Consider the following 14,943-nt stretch of genomic DNA (forward strand, 5'->3'; position numbering starts at 1 on the left):
ATATAATTCTGGAATAGAATATTAATAATCATGCCACCTCTCCTAGTATGTTCTGCATTATGTCATAGTGTTAGACAAAAGTAATGTTAAATATTAAATATTAGCATATATTGTGATTTCCCTACAAATTATCTTCAAATTCTGAAATGATATCAAAATTATTACATTGTATTGCATTACTAATATTTAACATTAAATGCTTTTATTGTTGGCAAATATATTAGCTTTAATATTCTCTATCATACATACCTGCCGGTCACACTATTCTCCTTCAGGTTAAGCAGTATTAGGCAAAGAATTAATAAGCACAAGAAATTAAACGGATATAGCAACAAACATATTTTTTACTAAATCTAGTTGACACCAACACCATTCGTACCTCTACACCTTTCTGTTCTTGAACAATTCTCTCTTCCAGCACATGCATAAATCAATTCCTTTTTTTCTTTAAATTTCCTCTCCTTGAATGTCATTAATGCTATCCAGCTACAAGTTTCTTGATTTTCTTGACATCTCCCTCATTCTTCCTTTATATATGCTCAATGTTCTGCAATTTGATTCATTTTTATATATGATCAAATTACTTCGATGTATTTCTACTATATTAATCATTAATTCATTCTACTATTCATTCTTGACCTTCTCTCTTCTTTTGCCAGAGATTTTTAAGTAACTCATTTCAACTTACTTTTGTTTGTCCTAATATATTCCATGTCCCTATCCATTTTAACAAACATTCATTTATTGCACAGGTCACATATTACCCCAATACAATTCTATCAGTAATTGTATGCAAAATATATTTCCCCAAGTTTAGTACACATTTTACCAAAATATATAGTTTACTTGCTCTATTTTTTTCCCTTTTATGACATGAAATTATTCATCCCACTTTCATCAATATAAATAACTTGATATTTGATATATTAATTCTCAGACCCATACAATCTAACAAGTTAATATTAACTGCAAATCATTTGGGTTCTTGGCCAACAAGACTACATCATCTATATACAAAATAAGCATATATGTTCATAGTTTGTCTACTTTATATAAAATCCAAAATGTACTCCAGAATGTTTCAAGTGTTCAAACCTTTCATTCCTGCAACTGTCAATATCAGATCTCAACAAGGCTATAATAATATTTTCTTCCTGATTCTCTCTCTCTTGTGGATGTAAGTTTTTAAATTCAGTATTGGCCTCTTCCATTTCTTTCTTTAAAAAAATGGTTTCTTTCTCCAACTATGGAAAAAAAACCAACAGTAAAGATAAATAAGTTTTGCTAAGACAAGCATGCAGCTATCCTACTCAATGCATTATGTTTTTATATACTAAAACATTAAAATGTATTTTCATTGCACGTGCCACATAAAATTAAATGAATAATGTTATGGAAATTTGGAAGATAGCAAAAATATTGAAATATATCTAAATTTATGCTTTAGGCTTGAGTGAATGACTTTTTTGTGATCAAAATTCACATATATTTTAAAACCAGTTACCAAGAAAAATAGCAAGCATGTTCAATGTTACTGGAATAGATAGAGCCAGAATTTCTGATAATGTTTGTGTTTTTAAGATTCTACAACAGCAAAATACACACATACACAAGAAAAATATCCCTCTGGAATTTGAAAGAGGTTTGAAGCCCTGAAAATAAACTTTTTTTCCAATGTTTGATTGAATAGTTTATTATTGTACTTTGAATTACTTATATTAATTGTTGGTATTATTTTATTTGTATTTCTTGTTTTTTGTTATATGCGACTTGCAACCAGTGAAAGTTATAACAGACCTACCAGGGTTACTTATGATCTGTAGCCCCCCCCCCATGTGATTGCATTTTGGGTGCTCGGCCACTGGTCCATTTTTATGGCTGTTTGCAGCATCCCACAGTCACACTGAGGTTTATGACTTTTTTTGCAGGAAACAATATGTATTGCTGGTTTCCAGCAAAACCTACCCATTGTGAACAATGGGTCTGATTAATAACTGCCAGGTTCATTTAACACTGCAGTGATTCACTTAACAACCACCACAAAAAAGGTCTTAAAATTGGAAGTAGCTATGTAGTGACCTGCTTAGCAACCAGCATGACTTACTACTGTAATTCCAGTTGTAAGTCAAGTTTTATCTTTACTTATGCTTTTTTTCAAGAAAAGTTGGTAAGTAAGAGCAGCAAAACTGACCACTTCTATTGTAGTTTCTTAAATAGGTAGTTGCAAGTTATAGAAAAGTTATAGCAAAATAAAAAATGAGGTCCAAATGGAAATACCATTTTACTTTTTCAAAAAGCATTTTTCACCTGTTGCTTGTCTGACTTTATTTGCTCCAATTCTTTCTGAAGTTGCTGAAATTTTTCTTTTTCTTTTTCAATTTCCACCAAATGAAGATCTTGAAAGCCCTGTACTGTTCTTTTATGTTCTTCTTCCATTTGAAGGATTGTTTTCTGCAAAACATCCAGGGCTTTATGATGCTCATCTCCAAACAAATGCCTCTGTTTTTCTAGCTCTATAGTCAATTCTTTCTACATAAAATCAAAGGTAATAATTCACAAATTATAGTTCATCTTTAGAAAAAAAAAGAAGAAACAAAAAGTTGTTACCAGAAAAAAAACAAAGTTAGTTTTTTCCTATACTTAAAACATAATTTAGAGCTTGTTATAAACTAAGTATTACATATTTATTTGGATGTACTGCTGACTATCGAAAAAGAAAATATAAAATGAAATGTTAAAATTGCAATTAAAATAACCAGGTAAACCAATAACATTCATAATTAAAATTAACAGTTAAAAATCTCAGTTATAAGCCTCTCTTCTGAGGCATTTTATGAGTTATTATGCCTTTTGACTTTTGGGGATAGCATTCCAAAGAACAGGGATAGCAGCAGCAGCAGCAGACAAAGCTTGACTTTGAGTCACCACCAGATGACGTAGGTGGTCCTCCTTAGGCAATCTCCTTAATGTGTAAATTTACACACAAATTGTTGTTTTATCAAACAGCTTGGATCAAATAAAAAAAACCCTTGTTACTGCTTTATTACAGTACATCTCTTTAAAAGCCTGCCCTGGATTCCTCAGAGATAGACAATTTACATCTTTGAATTCTTAAATTAGGTATTTGAAAGAATGGTTTCTCAAATGCAAACAGATTACTGAAACCGTTACCATAGTAGCCAAAATGAACAGCCTAGTAAGTTTACTACAGATGAGATGTAACCATTAATTCAATTTCTTATAGATGATAATATGTCCTGACCATGGAACTAAGAACCAAAGATGCAAAACTGTGCACATGAGAAAAAAGGGGGTACTGCAATAGTCACAGTGCAACTATGACACCAAGGTTGGCCTATATTGCTAATATCAGAACTCAAAATCAACCACAATCTTTACTGTTCAATCCTACCTTATGAACACCTTCATGTTCAGCAGCCATTAATCTATGTTTTTCTTTTTGAACATCAGTGAGCTCTATTTTTGGATTGTCTTCACAAATCTGCAATTCTTCAGCAAATTTTGTATTTAATTCTTGAGCCAAAAGCATTTCATTTTTTTTATCCTTCTGAGGTAATTGTTCTTTCAATTTTATCTGTAAACCTGCAAGAGCTTTCTTGTACTCTTCTTGCAGGAACGGGATTTTAAAAAGATATGTAGCCTCCAAACTATTCAAATCAGATAAATGCCATGTCTCCAGCTGCGTAATGTGCGCTGGATTATTTCTCTGGATATCAGCCACATGAGTCTCTAACCAATTTTGTTGTTTTGTTTCTAATGTAGATTTGAGAACTTCAATTTCGGCTTGCTGGCTGGATGTAAGGGACAAAATGTGTTCCTTATTTTTCTCATGCAACTCTTTATTTTGAAGTTCTAGCTCATCAATATGCTTTTCCCTCAATTTCTGGAGAAGAATTTCATATTCTGTTCTGTTTTGTTTGTTTTCTTCCAAAAATCTAGATTTATAAGGAAGCATACAAAATATATTACCAAAAATATAACAATGCAGATAACAAATAACATAATAATATTTTACTTCTGGGATGTTTTGAACATTATCTTAAAATGCTACTTATATTTCTTCTGCTTGTTACTATATGTAAGACAAAAGAAAACTGCTTGTTTACCTCTCTGTCCATCATCCATCTGCTATTTTCTGTTCCAAATTAATATTCTAGAAAGTATAGCCATCACTAAACTAATTGTAAAAACCAAGTCTATTAAAGCTATTTATACAACAGGTCCATGAACAGAAGACTGAGAAGAGACATGACAGCAGTTTTACAATGCTTGAAGGGCTGCCACAGGTAAGAGGGCAACAATTTATTCTCCACAGAACCTGAGGTAGGACAAGAAACAATGCCTAGAAACTTGCAAGATGGAGATCCAACCTGGAAATAAGGAGGACTTTTCTGAAAGTGAGAACTATTAAACAATGGAACAGCTTGCCTCCTGGAGTTGTGGGGGCTCTGTGGATGAAGGTTTTCAAGAAAAGATTGGACAACAGTTTGTCCAAGATGGTATTACAATTCCTGCCTTGGGCATGGGATTGGACTAGAAGACGCCCAAGGTCCCCTCCAAACTTATGATTCTATGAAAGCTTGTTCCGTAAAGGATAAGATAGTAGTATATAGTCTTCTGCTGAAATCCAAAAACAAAAGATTATTTACAGGTAGTCCTTGACTTACAATGGTAATTGGAACTGAAATTCCCTTTGCTAAGCAATGCAGTCATAATGTGCAACTGTATCATTTAGTGACACTAGGCAAGGTATTTCGTGCCAGTTTTCCATAGCCAAGTCAGTGGGGAAGCTGCCAAGAAAGATGCAAGTCCCAGATCTGCAGGCAGGTACAAAGCTGATGTTGGAGCGGGGGAGGGAGCCAGTTGGCGAGTCAGTATGTCAGGCAGGGGAGAGTGTGTGAAAGGCACCATGACGGTAGGGAGGACAAACACATAATGGGTGCTTGGCAACCTATTTTATGAAGATGTTGCCAAGCACCCAGATCATGACCACATGACTGCAGGGTTGGTGAGAAGGCTGAGGACCAGTTACAACCATAATTTGTTCAGCCCAATCATAACTTGAAATGGTCACTGACTGAATAGTCATAGGTCGAGGACTACCTGTATGTTTTGTCTTTCTGATACTGTGGCACATATATATGCACACTTATACATAGATTTTAAGTATAGATTACAGATTTAATGGCAGTAGTAATCTGCAAAACAAAATTCACCCTTACATGTATTAATTTATTGATTAAATTTATTTGTCACCAATCTCACCGTGGAGCTACTTTGGGCATCTTACAATAAAACAGAAAAAAAATGATAAAAAAAATATAAACATAACAATAGCAAAGGAATAAAACAATAAACAATGAAAGTATAATATGAAATTTTAAAAGATGGGTGGAGGAGGAAATGCAGGGGGAAAGTGGGGGTCAGCTAATTAGTCCAGTAGCTACCACCAATTATGTATTGCCCTATTGGGTCCCCAGGTCAACCAGCAGATTGTATTTAATGCCAGTTCTGTTTTCAAATCATAGGTACACAATACGTGGTACTCTAGATCAGTGGTTCTCAACCTTTCTAATGCCGTGACCCCATAATACAGTGCCCCATGTTGTGGTGACCCCCAAGTGGGTGTGGCCACCAATAAGAGGGAGTAGGACAGCTGGGGAAAAGGGAAAAAAATGGTGGACAGCGTGGTTTGGCGACCCCCGTGAAATGGTCGTTCGACCCCAAATGGGGTCCCGACCCACAGGTTGAGAACCACTGCTCTAGATGATGCTGAAGTACGATCTCTTTTTTGGGAAAAGGCTTTCCTCCACCTGTTATCATTGAAAGCATATTTGGTGGGGATGTATGATAATGCCTTATTCTTGGCTATTTACAGCTGGACAGTAATTGGGCCTGGAATTTCCACTGCTAAAGAATGTGGCCATAAAGCACATTACATGACTACCTCCTGGCACTCCCCAATGACAGACTTCAGTCTGTCATTAACTGAATTCCCCCTAGTTGTTAGACAAGGACACACTATGATTCAAACCATTCCCAGGTTGGCCCTCCCAGGGATTGGGATTGCTTTCTCTTTATCCCCTTTCACCAACAATCTCTGCTCTTTTGACTGCCTTGTACTCTGCTTCTGCCAGCTCTGCTGCCCTACAATCTGCCACCCCCAGCTAACCCTTGCTGTTTTCTTCCTCCCACTGTTGTTGAGGCATGCCTGCTCTGGCCCTTCTGCCCTTATTCAAATTGCATGCAACCTTATTCAAAAATTGTGTGTAGCCTTCTTGAGAGGTTTTAGAAGGCTTCAAAACCTTGCAAGAAGGCCACACAGAATTTGGATAAATAGGAAGAAGTCCTGGTGCAACTAACAGCCATTTCGCGAAGGGCCAGGCAGGCCATAGCTCATCAGCAGTGGGAAGAAGAAGACTATGAAGATCAGCTGGAGGTGGCAGGGCCAGCAAAGTGAAGGGCAGCTGAAAGGGCAAAGATTGGGGGAGGGGAGATTTGAAATGCCCTGCTGATTATAAGTGCAAGCAGGTTGCCAAATCTTAATTTTGATCACATGATGGCTGGGGCACTGCAACAGTTATAACTTCAGGAATTAGGCATAATCAGTCATTTTGGAATTTATTTTTCAAACTATGTTGTGCCCTTCATTTCTTAATCAATTCATAAGAATATTATCTCTATTAGTTAAAAGAGGCTCTCTTTAGTTACAATCTATCACTCCTTTTTAAAGCTATACGACATCTATGAAACTCCTTTGTTGTTAAATGACAAGGAAGAGGGTTGCTGGTGCACCTAAATTAAGGAAGCATGGAAATATATATTTTGAAATATAAGGATAAAAGTTGTGGTCTTAATTAACTACTTTTAAAATAATGTGTAGCTCTGTATTGTTTTGTTGTGGTGGCTGAAACTTTCCGATTTTCTAGATGATTGGCTAGACCAGGGGTAGGCAACCCAAATCACTCAAAGAGCCACTTGGACCCTTTTCCCATATATATATATATATATATGTATATATATATGTCTCTAATTATATTAAAAATACAAATCCTGGGTAAAGCCATAAGATAAAAACAAATAAGTTCGAACACCAGGATAACATTAAACCACGAGCTTTATATATATATAGACACACACACACACACACACACACACACACACAAAATAAAGGTAAAAAAGGATATATGCAGTGTTATCTTCATTTTAGATGTCAAAAGGGTCTCTCTCTCTGTCTCTCCTTCCCTCTCTCTTTCCTCTCCCCCTCTTTCTCTCTCCTCTCCCCCCCCCTCTCTCCGATCTTCTGCTCACCTGGCAAGCTGGTTTCAAGCTGTTCTCCAACAAGCTCAGGGAACATCAGCTCTTTTATGACTCATGGACTTCAATTCCCAAAATTCTTGAGTCAGTATAGCTGGGCTAGCTAGCTCTCTCCTGCCCTTCCTGCTTCCTGCAGAGATGCAGCCAAGGCAGGAGCCCCACCCAGTAAGCCTTTCAGCTCCTTGGAGAACAGCGTGAGTCCACTCTCTTTCACACACACGCACACACACACACACACAGAGAGAGAGAGAGAGAGAGAGAGAGAGAGTGCAAGTGCCTCTTTCTGTCTCTCTGCAAATGTCAGAGGCTGGGAGCCGCAGGGGAAGGCTCAAAGAGCCACATGCGGCTCTGGAGCTGCAGGTTGCCGACCTGTGGGCTAGAAAAAGGAGGGGGAATAAATAAATAACATTCCATGACCACCAGAGGGAGCTACGAAGATGGTTAACTCTGAGCTGGAGACTGTCAAAGAGATTTGAAAAGTCCATAAAGAAAATAATTTATACCGTAAATCTGATAGATATGAATTATAGAGGATATTAAAAAAGAACAAGAATCATAATTAAGTGTAGAAAATCACCTACCATGTAAACTTTACAAAGGCTGGACAACACAAAATAATTTAATTGTACCTCTGGCCCCCAAATCCTCACTATTTCCCCTGCATAGTTATTCTACTTTTAGGGCTTGCCATTCTGCTGGGGGGAGAGGGAACATGCTTTCACTTTAGATAACTTTTGCTTTCTATTTTCCCTCTCCTGCCTCTATCACCTTGAGAAAGGAACGTGTCTCCCTTATCAGGGAGACGGCTACAGAGAAATGAAAGCTGGAGAAGACTTTGAGATCTGAGCCAACTGTACCAGCTGGCCAGACTTTGTGCCACCTGTGGATTGGCTGGATTTCAAATGGACATTATGACTTTGGTGGGAGGAGGAATATTGCTAGCTTAACTATACTGTTTCCTTGGGTTTTCCCCCAGATCTTGCCTTGATTTCCCTACTGTCACTGACCCCTAATAAAAATATCCTTTTGAGACAATGCCTGTTTCAAGAGTTCTGCTTCCTTGGGTGATTAGTTGAAGCTTTTATTATGATGATGGTTTGAATATAACCCTCCCATTGCAACTGAAACAAGAGTGCCAAGTAAATGTATAACTCCTAAGATATTAACAAGGCCGAGAATCTTTTGAGAAAAAAAAGATATGATAGACATCTTAGAGAAGGATTTTTATTCTATGAGGATCTATGAGGTTAATCTATAATATCCAAAAGAACTTCTTTGGAATATTTTTTTAGATAAAAGTTGAGAATGTTTTGAAGAAAAGAGACTTTACAGACACTTCTGAGAAGAAAAGGATTTCATTTCATGAAGATAAGCTGGAGAGAGTGACTTAAATTTAAGGACTTAATTAGTTAGGCTAGATTTTATAAGTTTGATATATGTATTGAAAAAAAGCTTTAAGATAGTTTGTATGTATAAAATGAATTTGTAAATGCATGTCTTCTCTATTTTTATGTAATGCTGAATAATTTGCAGTTTGCAAAATACAATTGCCTAGATTTGAAAATAAGAGAAGAAAAAGATTTACTCTGTAGGATAAATTCGAGAGAAATTCAATGAGCTAATTGGAATTAATTGGACTTATATTGGATGATACATACATACATACATACATACATACATATATACATACATATATCTGAATGAAAGCTCTAATGTAATATTGTATTTTGAGTTCTGGGCTTAAAATGAAGAAGTCACTTGAATATTTTTTAAAATTAATAAAATATCAAAATTAGAAAAAGGGTTTTCTTCCTTTAGGATTAAAAAAAAATTAATGAGTTAACAGAAGTATATATTATTCCCCACAGCAAAGAGAAGCAGAAATGGTCAAATGTATCCAAAGAATAGAATATATCTTTGTTTCTATTTTGAAATTGCTTCCAGATTTTGTGCTTGCAATGAAAAAAGAAATGAAACTTTGATTTTATTTTTGCTAATTAGACAGGTTTGTTATAGAAATGGCTTATTGCTGTGTAACATTAAAAAGTTGTGGTTGTAATATTGTTACCTTCCACTGTGCTCGTCGGAATTTGGTGCTTTTTCTCCTTTTCCCTCTTTACACCATATATTTTTTCTTTCCCTTCCCCTCCCCCTTCTTTTCTATTACTTTTTTGAATTTTGCTTTGTATTTTATATATTTTAATAAACCAATAAGTTTGAAATGAGAAAAAAAGGAAATAGGCATAATCAATATTCATTTTGCGGCTACTATCTGTATATAGCCCATTTTCAAGTTACCCTGACACCGTTGGTGAATACTAGTAAGCTTTTAATATTGCAACTGTGCTTTGAAGTATATTTATTATCTATGTAATTATTGTATTAATTGCGTTAACTGCCTTGAATGCCATTCATTTGTCGGTAACAATGTGTGAAAAAGTGGCATTGTATAGAATGCCTAGGAAATCTATAGAATGTGTGACGTTTTTAGGTGAAGTACGAAATGTCTGTTTTTTAATAAGCTATATTTTCCCTAGGCACTCTATATAAAAACTAAGCATTATGCAGAATAACAAGAATTATTTAGGTAAAGTATGAAAATAGAATCATTTACTGAAAAGTAATCCTTTACTGAATAGGTGTGTGTGAAAATGAAAGAAGAAATGCAAAATAAAGTATAGGACTATCTTATAGAAAAAAAGGAGAAAAGGACCAGAAGTGACTTACTTGTTGCAACAAGGAAGGCTAGAAGGTTATTTTAGCAGGAGTATTTTAGTAATTAGTAATAGTAGTAAAGTTGGAAGGGACCTTGGAGGTCATCTAGTCCAACCCCCTGCTCGGGCAGGAAACCCTACACCATTTCGGACAAATGGCTGTCCAGTCTCTTCTTAAAAACTTCCAGTGTTGGAGCATTTACTGCTTCTGGAGGCAAGCTGTTCCACTGATTAATTGTTCTCACTGTCAGGAAGTTTCTCCTTAGTTCTAGGTTGCTTCTCTCCTTGATGAGTTTCCACCCGTTGCTTCTTGTCCTGCCTTCAGGTGCTTTGGAAAATAGCTTAATTCCCTCTTCTTTATGGCAGCCCCTGAGATATTGGCATTACATAGAATGCCTAGGAAATGTGTGAAATATTAATGATGTTTCATTTTTGGCATTCTATAAACTTCCTAGGCGTTCTATAAAATACCGAATGGTTAACAATAATTAAGTAGCTAGATACTGCATATACAGGCTATCCTTTGGAGATGGTTATGAAAGCATTTATACTAAATGATCAAAATAGAACTAATAAGAAAAATTACAAACCTGCTTTGTGCTTCTTTATATTTAGTTTTATATTCTTCTTCTAAAAATTGTTTGGCTTTTTCTAATTCTTCAGCCATGAGAGTCTTTGTAGAAGATAGTTCACTGTTATATTGAGCCAAAGTCTTTTGTGCATTCACTAAACTATCTTCTAACTGCCGGATAGTATTCTGCTGCTCCTTTAGAGTTTTCTCTAATTGTACAATTAGAGCAGCCTGCTGTTCTTGAAGGCAAATCTTTTCTGCTTCTCGAAGGTCAAACTGTCTTTGCCATGATTGCTTCTCATTTTCTGCCTTGTTCTGAAGCTCTTTATGAAGCAATAATATTTTTTCTTCAGTTTCTGCTACCAATATCTCCTTTTCAAGTCTCCATCCTTCAGCTTCTGCTTTATGAGTCTGTTCCACTTCCTGGAGCAATTTTCTAGTTCTTCTTAATTCAGCTGTATGATCTTCAATTACTTTATACTTAATCTATTAAATATTACACAAAATCCATTAAGACCTAAGATACTCTAACTCAACACAAATTTCTTTAAATTTACACTTCAGGCTATCATTCTGCATTATTATATTTAAAAACTTTCTAAAATGTAAAATATATTGATTTGTATGAAAATGCTTATCCCCTCCAAATGCATACTGTAATACAATATTTTTACCTATAAATCAAGAGAATTGTGATTCTTGTAACTAATTGCCAGCATATATATTTTTACTCAAGACATTGCAAAAACCATTTTCTGAGTACATTTCCTAAAAGCACTTAATATTCATTCAATCTCACAACTACTAAATCAGTCACCTAAAAATAAGTAGCTAGAATGACATTTCAATGAGCTGCAAGTTGACTTCCACTAAACAATGCATTTTGCTTATACTGATAATAGCTTAACTAGTCTATAATTGCCTAAACCCAGTTTTCTCCCATTTTTAAACATAGGGACAAACTTCATCATTTTGTCACATTCTCCAAGAATTTTCATAGATTGCACACAGTGGCTCTGAAATAATAACTCTAGAAAGGAGGCAATGAAAAACCAGTTCTGCCAAGAAAACTGCAAGGAGTTGTCCAGATAGTCTGAGAATCAGAGAGAATGGAATGGAAGAAAAAAAAAATATCAACAGAACTTTAACACAAATTCTATTTTTCCACAAATGACAGTAGAATTGAACTTTCACATTTCTCATCAAATCTATGAATTTTTAAACATATGATCTAGTAAAGTTTATTTTCCATCAGGCTACATAGTTCCCAATATACTGTCATAACAGTCCCTGTTTATTGCCCTGTTCATGTCCAGGTACTCGAAAATACACAGGAGTACAGACTTCTATTTTCATATACAAACATCTAATCTACTTTCTTTCTGCATTAGTAATCTAGATCAATGTATGTTGAAATACATACACTAAATGTTATTTTCTTCTACCAGTCCACCTTAGGTATTTGCAGGTTCTGGTAGTCTAATTAAAATTATGAAAGCAATATCCCATCACAAATTTTTTCCTTTTCACATGTGTACAGTATCATATTTCTTCTGTCATTTTTGCTCCACTCTCATCTACTGTTGCAACTCCAACAGATGATAAAGTCTCCAATTTTACTGCAAAGAGATACAGATTTACATTCTTTTAACCACTAAAAAAAAAAAAATCCCTTTTCTGGAATCATGCTCATTTTACAAGAAGAGATTATCCGTTGAAGGTTTTTGAGCAAATTAGTTTGACCAAAACAGGTAGCCCCCAACTTATGACCCCAACTGAGCCCAAAATTTCCATTGCTACGCAAAACAGTCGTGTTGCCCATTTTACAACTTTTCTTGCCACAGTTGTTAAGTGAATCCCTGCAACTGTTAAGTTAGTATCATATTGTTAAGCGAATCTGGCTTCCCAGAACCTTGTCAGAAGATTGCAAAAGTTAATCACATGATCCCACAGCACTGCAAATACATGCCAGTTGCCAAGCATTCAAATTTTGATCACGTGACCATGGGGATGCTGCAACCGCCATAAATGTGCAAAATGGTCATAAGTCATTTTTTCCAGTGCTGTTGTATCAACGGTCAGCTGAGTGATGGAATCAAACAGATCAAGCCGGGAAGTTGCTGTAGAGCAGGGAGGCAGGTACCGCAGGAACAGCTAACTACTGCCTACACCAACTTGAACCACCAAAACTGACATCCAGTTATCTGTAGAACATACTCTTTGAAAGCCATTAAGATTTCCTGGATTATAATTGCTGCCCCCTTCCCCTCCAGGGCCCACTCTGGGGTCATACTTGATATCAAATTTGAAAGCCAGGTGGGCATATCTCAGGAAGTAGAATGGCCCTATTTGAGCAAATCCAAGTCTCATGCCAAATCAGGCTTCTCACCTATAAGATGAGGGGAGTCTGTTACACATTATGACATTTAAAAACACTATTCAAAGAGTAGGACCACTGAGGATTATACTGGTGTGTTGCCCACTTCTAGATTGTCACCACCTCTCTCTCTCTTCCCCCCTCCTCCCATCACCATTCTGATACTACAACCCATCCTATGTCCTCCATCAATCACTCCCTCAAATCCTGGGAACAATCTATTGTATAATTATATATATTATATAAATATCTCCACAATAAACAATTACTGCCAACTATCAGTGCTTAGCATCTCTCCAATCTGCTTCTACTGCAGCACGTTTAGCAGTTGCAGGAAACATCAAGTGGTTGCAAAGGCCACGCCACACATTCCTTATACCAGGGGTAGGCAACCTTGGCTCTTTTATGACTCATGGACTTCAACTCTCAGAATTCCTGCGCCAGCATAGCTGGCTCAGGAATTCTGGGAGTTGAAGTCTATGAGTCATAAAAGAGCCAAGGTTGCCTGGCTCAGGAATTCTGGGAGTTGAAGTCCATGAGTCATAAAAGAGCCAAGGTTGCCTACCCCTGTATTATATCATTTGTTAAGGGCTTGAGCTACTTGCTTAATCTCCCAGTACACAGAGCCAGGACAAGATCTTAGCATTGCAACGAAGTGTCCCTATAGGCAATCCCACAGGAAGTCCAGCAGGCAAATATAATATTAGCATTAAAGATTTGTTGGGGAGATTAATGTACATGTTCTTTTATCAAAAGAATTGTACTACTGAGTGAGGACTTGAACAATTTGCAGCCAATTCACAATTGTATAATGAAACTAAAAATATGTGTCTGAAAACTAATCAAAGGAAATGGAGAAAAAGAACAAGTAAATGAATTTGTGACAAATTTCTAAATATGGGGAAATGATGAAGAGATTTTAAAATTTACAAATGCTGGGGCAGGAGATTATCCCTTAACAGTCACTCGTTCAATGACTGTTCAAACTTAAAGGCACTGAATGAGTGATACTTACATTGATCACAATGTCCCCATGGTCATGTTATTTATTATTTATTTTATTGTTTATTTATTATTTATTGTTATTTTATTGCATTTCTTTGCTCTGCTATTTGCATTTTGCCTGTGCCTTACCCACATATACAGGAAGTCAAACTTTACCAAAATATTCCCATGTGGGGTCTTTTTGGAGACTTGTTGCTGTGTTGGTTGTACAACTCAATTGTATCCAGAAACTTATTTACTAAATCTTCATAGGGCAGAAATGGCTTTCTCTAGTTTTTGTTTCACCTTCCTTTGCATTATGGTCACAGCAGGTCATTATGGTCACAGCAGGTCATCATTTTTGCAGTGATAGTCAAGCAATTGCTATGGTCATTGTACACTATGGGGGAGGGTTTTCTCCCAGAAACTGGAAGTAAATGCCAGTTTCTGAAAAAATGTCATAAATTGTGGTCATGTGATTGTGGAATGCTACAAATTGCTGTAAATGCTGGCTGGTTGCTGAGCACCCAAAATGTGGTCACATGACCCAGGAGGGACTGGATATCATAACTGAATATCAGGGGGTGGGGGTGGATGTATATTGTAAATTTAAACAATCGCTAAGCAACCAGTCATAAGTCAAGGGCTGCATATAACCAGACTCCTCTGTCTTGCCCTGATAAAAAATTGTTTATTAATTGACCTTCTTTGTCATTTGACTTTTAGCAAAATGTCTGCTACAGTCAGTTTGCTTATTTCTATACCAGCAATAGCAATCTGAATAGAATATATTTAGAAGCTATGTTAATGGTAATATCTTTGAGCTAGTTTCATCTTTAATAAAGCAATCTTTTAAACTCTGAAATTAAATTGTTATTTTTTAAAACATTACTTATTTTCATTAACCCTTGATTGCACAGTAAACATTCACCTTGTTGGTAATTTTAAAAAATGCGATA

At 36.0% G+C, this 14,943-nt stretch overlaps 1 protein-coding gene across 11 annotated transcripts in view; it reads right to left on the minus strand.

Annotated features, from left to right (window-relative positions):
* Window positions 1-14,943, minus strand: part of PCNT (pericentrin) — a 138,195-nt gene that overhangs the window by 98,214 nt on the left and 25,038 nt on the right. For 10 of the 11 annotated variants that reach the window (XR_005554654.1, XR_005554653.1, XM_039326405.1 and 7 more), the window contains 4 exons: window positions 10,643-11,109; window positions 3,413-3,956; window positions 2,308-2,529; window positions 1,096-1,244 (listed from right to left, as the gene is read on the minus strand). Coding sequence is in view for 9 of the 11 variants with exons in the window: in XM_039326405.1 (XP_039182339.1) it covers window positions 1,096-1,244; window positions 2,308-2,529; window positions 3,413-3,956; window positions 10,643-11,109 (1,382 nt within the window). In the remaining 2 variants the exon portion in view is untranslated. The remainder of the gene's footprint in view (window positions 1-1,095; window positions 1,245-2,307; window positions 2,530-3,412; window positions 3,957-10,642; window positions 11,110-14,943) is intronic. The other variant, XM_039326406.1, reaches the window with a different exon arrangement.

The sequence above is a fragment of the Crotalus tigris genome, unplaced genomic scaffold (assembly GCF_016545835.1).
Source record: "Crotalus tigris isolate CLP2741 ecotype Arizona unplaced genomic scaffold, ASM1654583v1 scf7180000024340.7048381, whole genome shotgun sequence".
Classification (NCBI taxonomy): domain Eukaryota; kingdom Metazoa; phylum Chordata; class Lepidosauria; order Squamata; family Viperidae; genus Crotalus; species Crotalus tigris.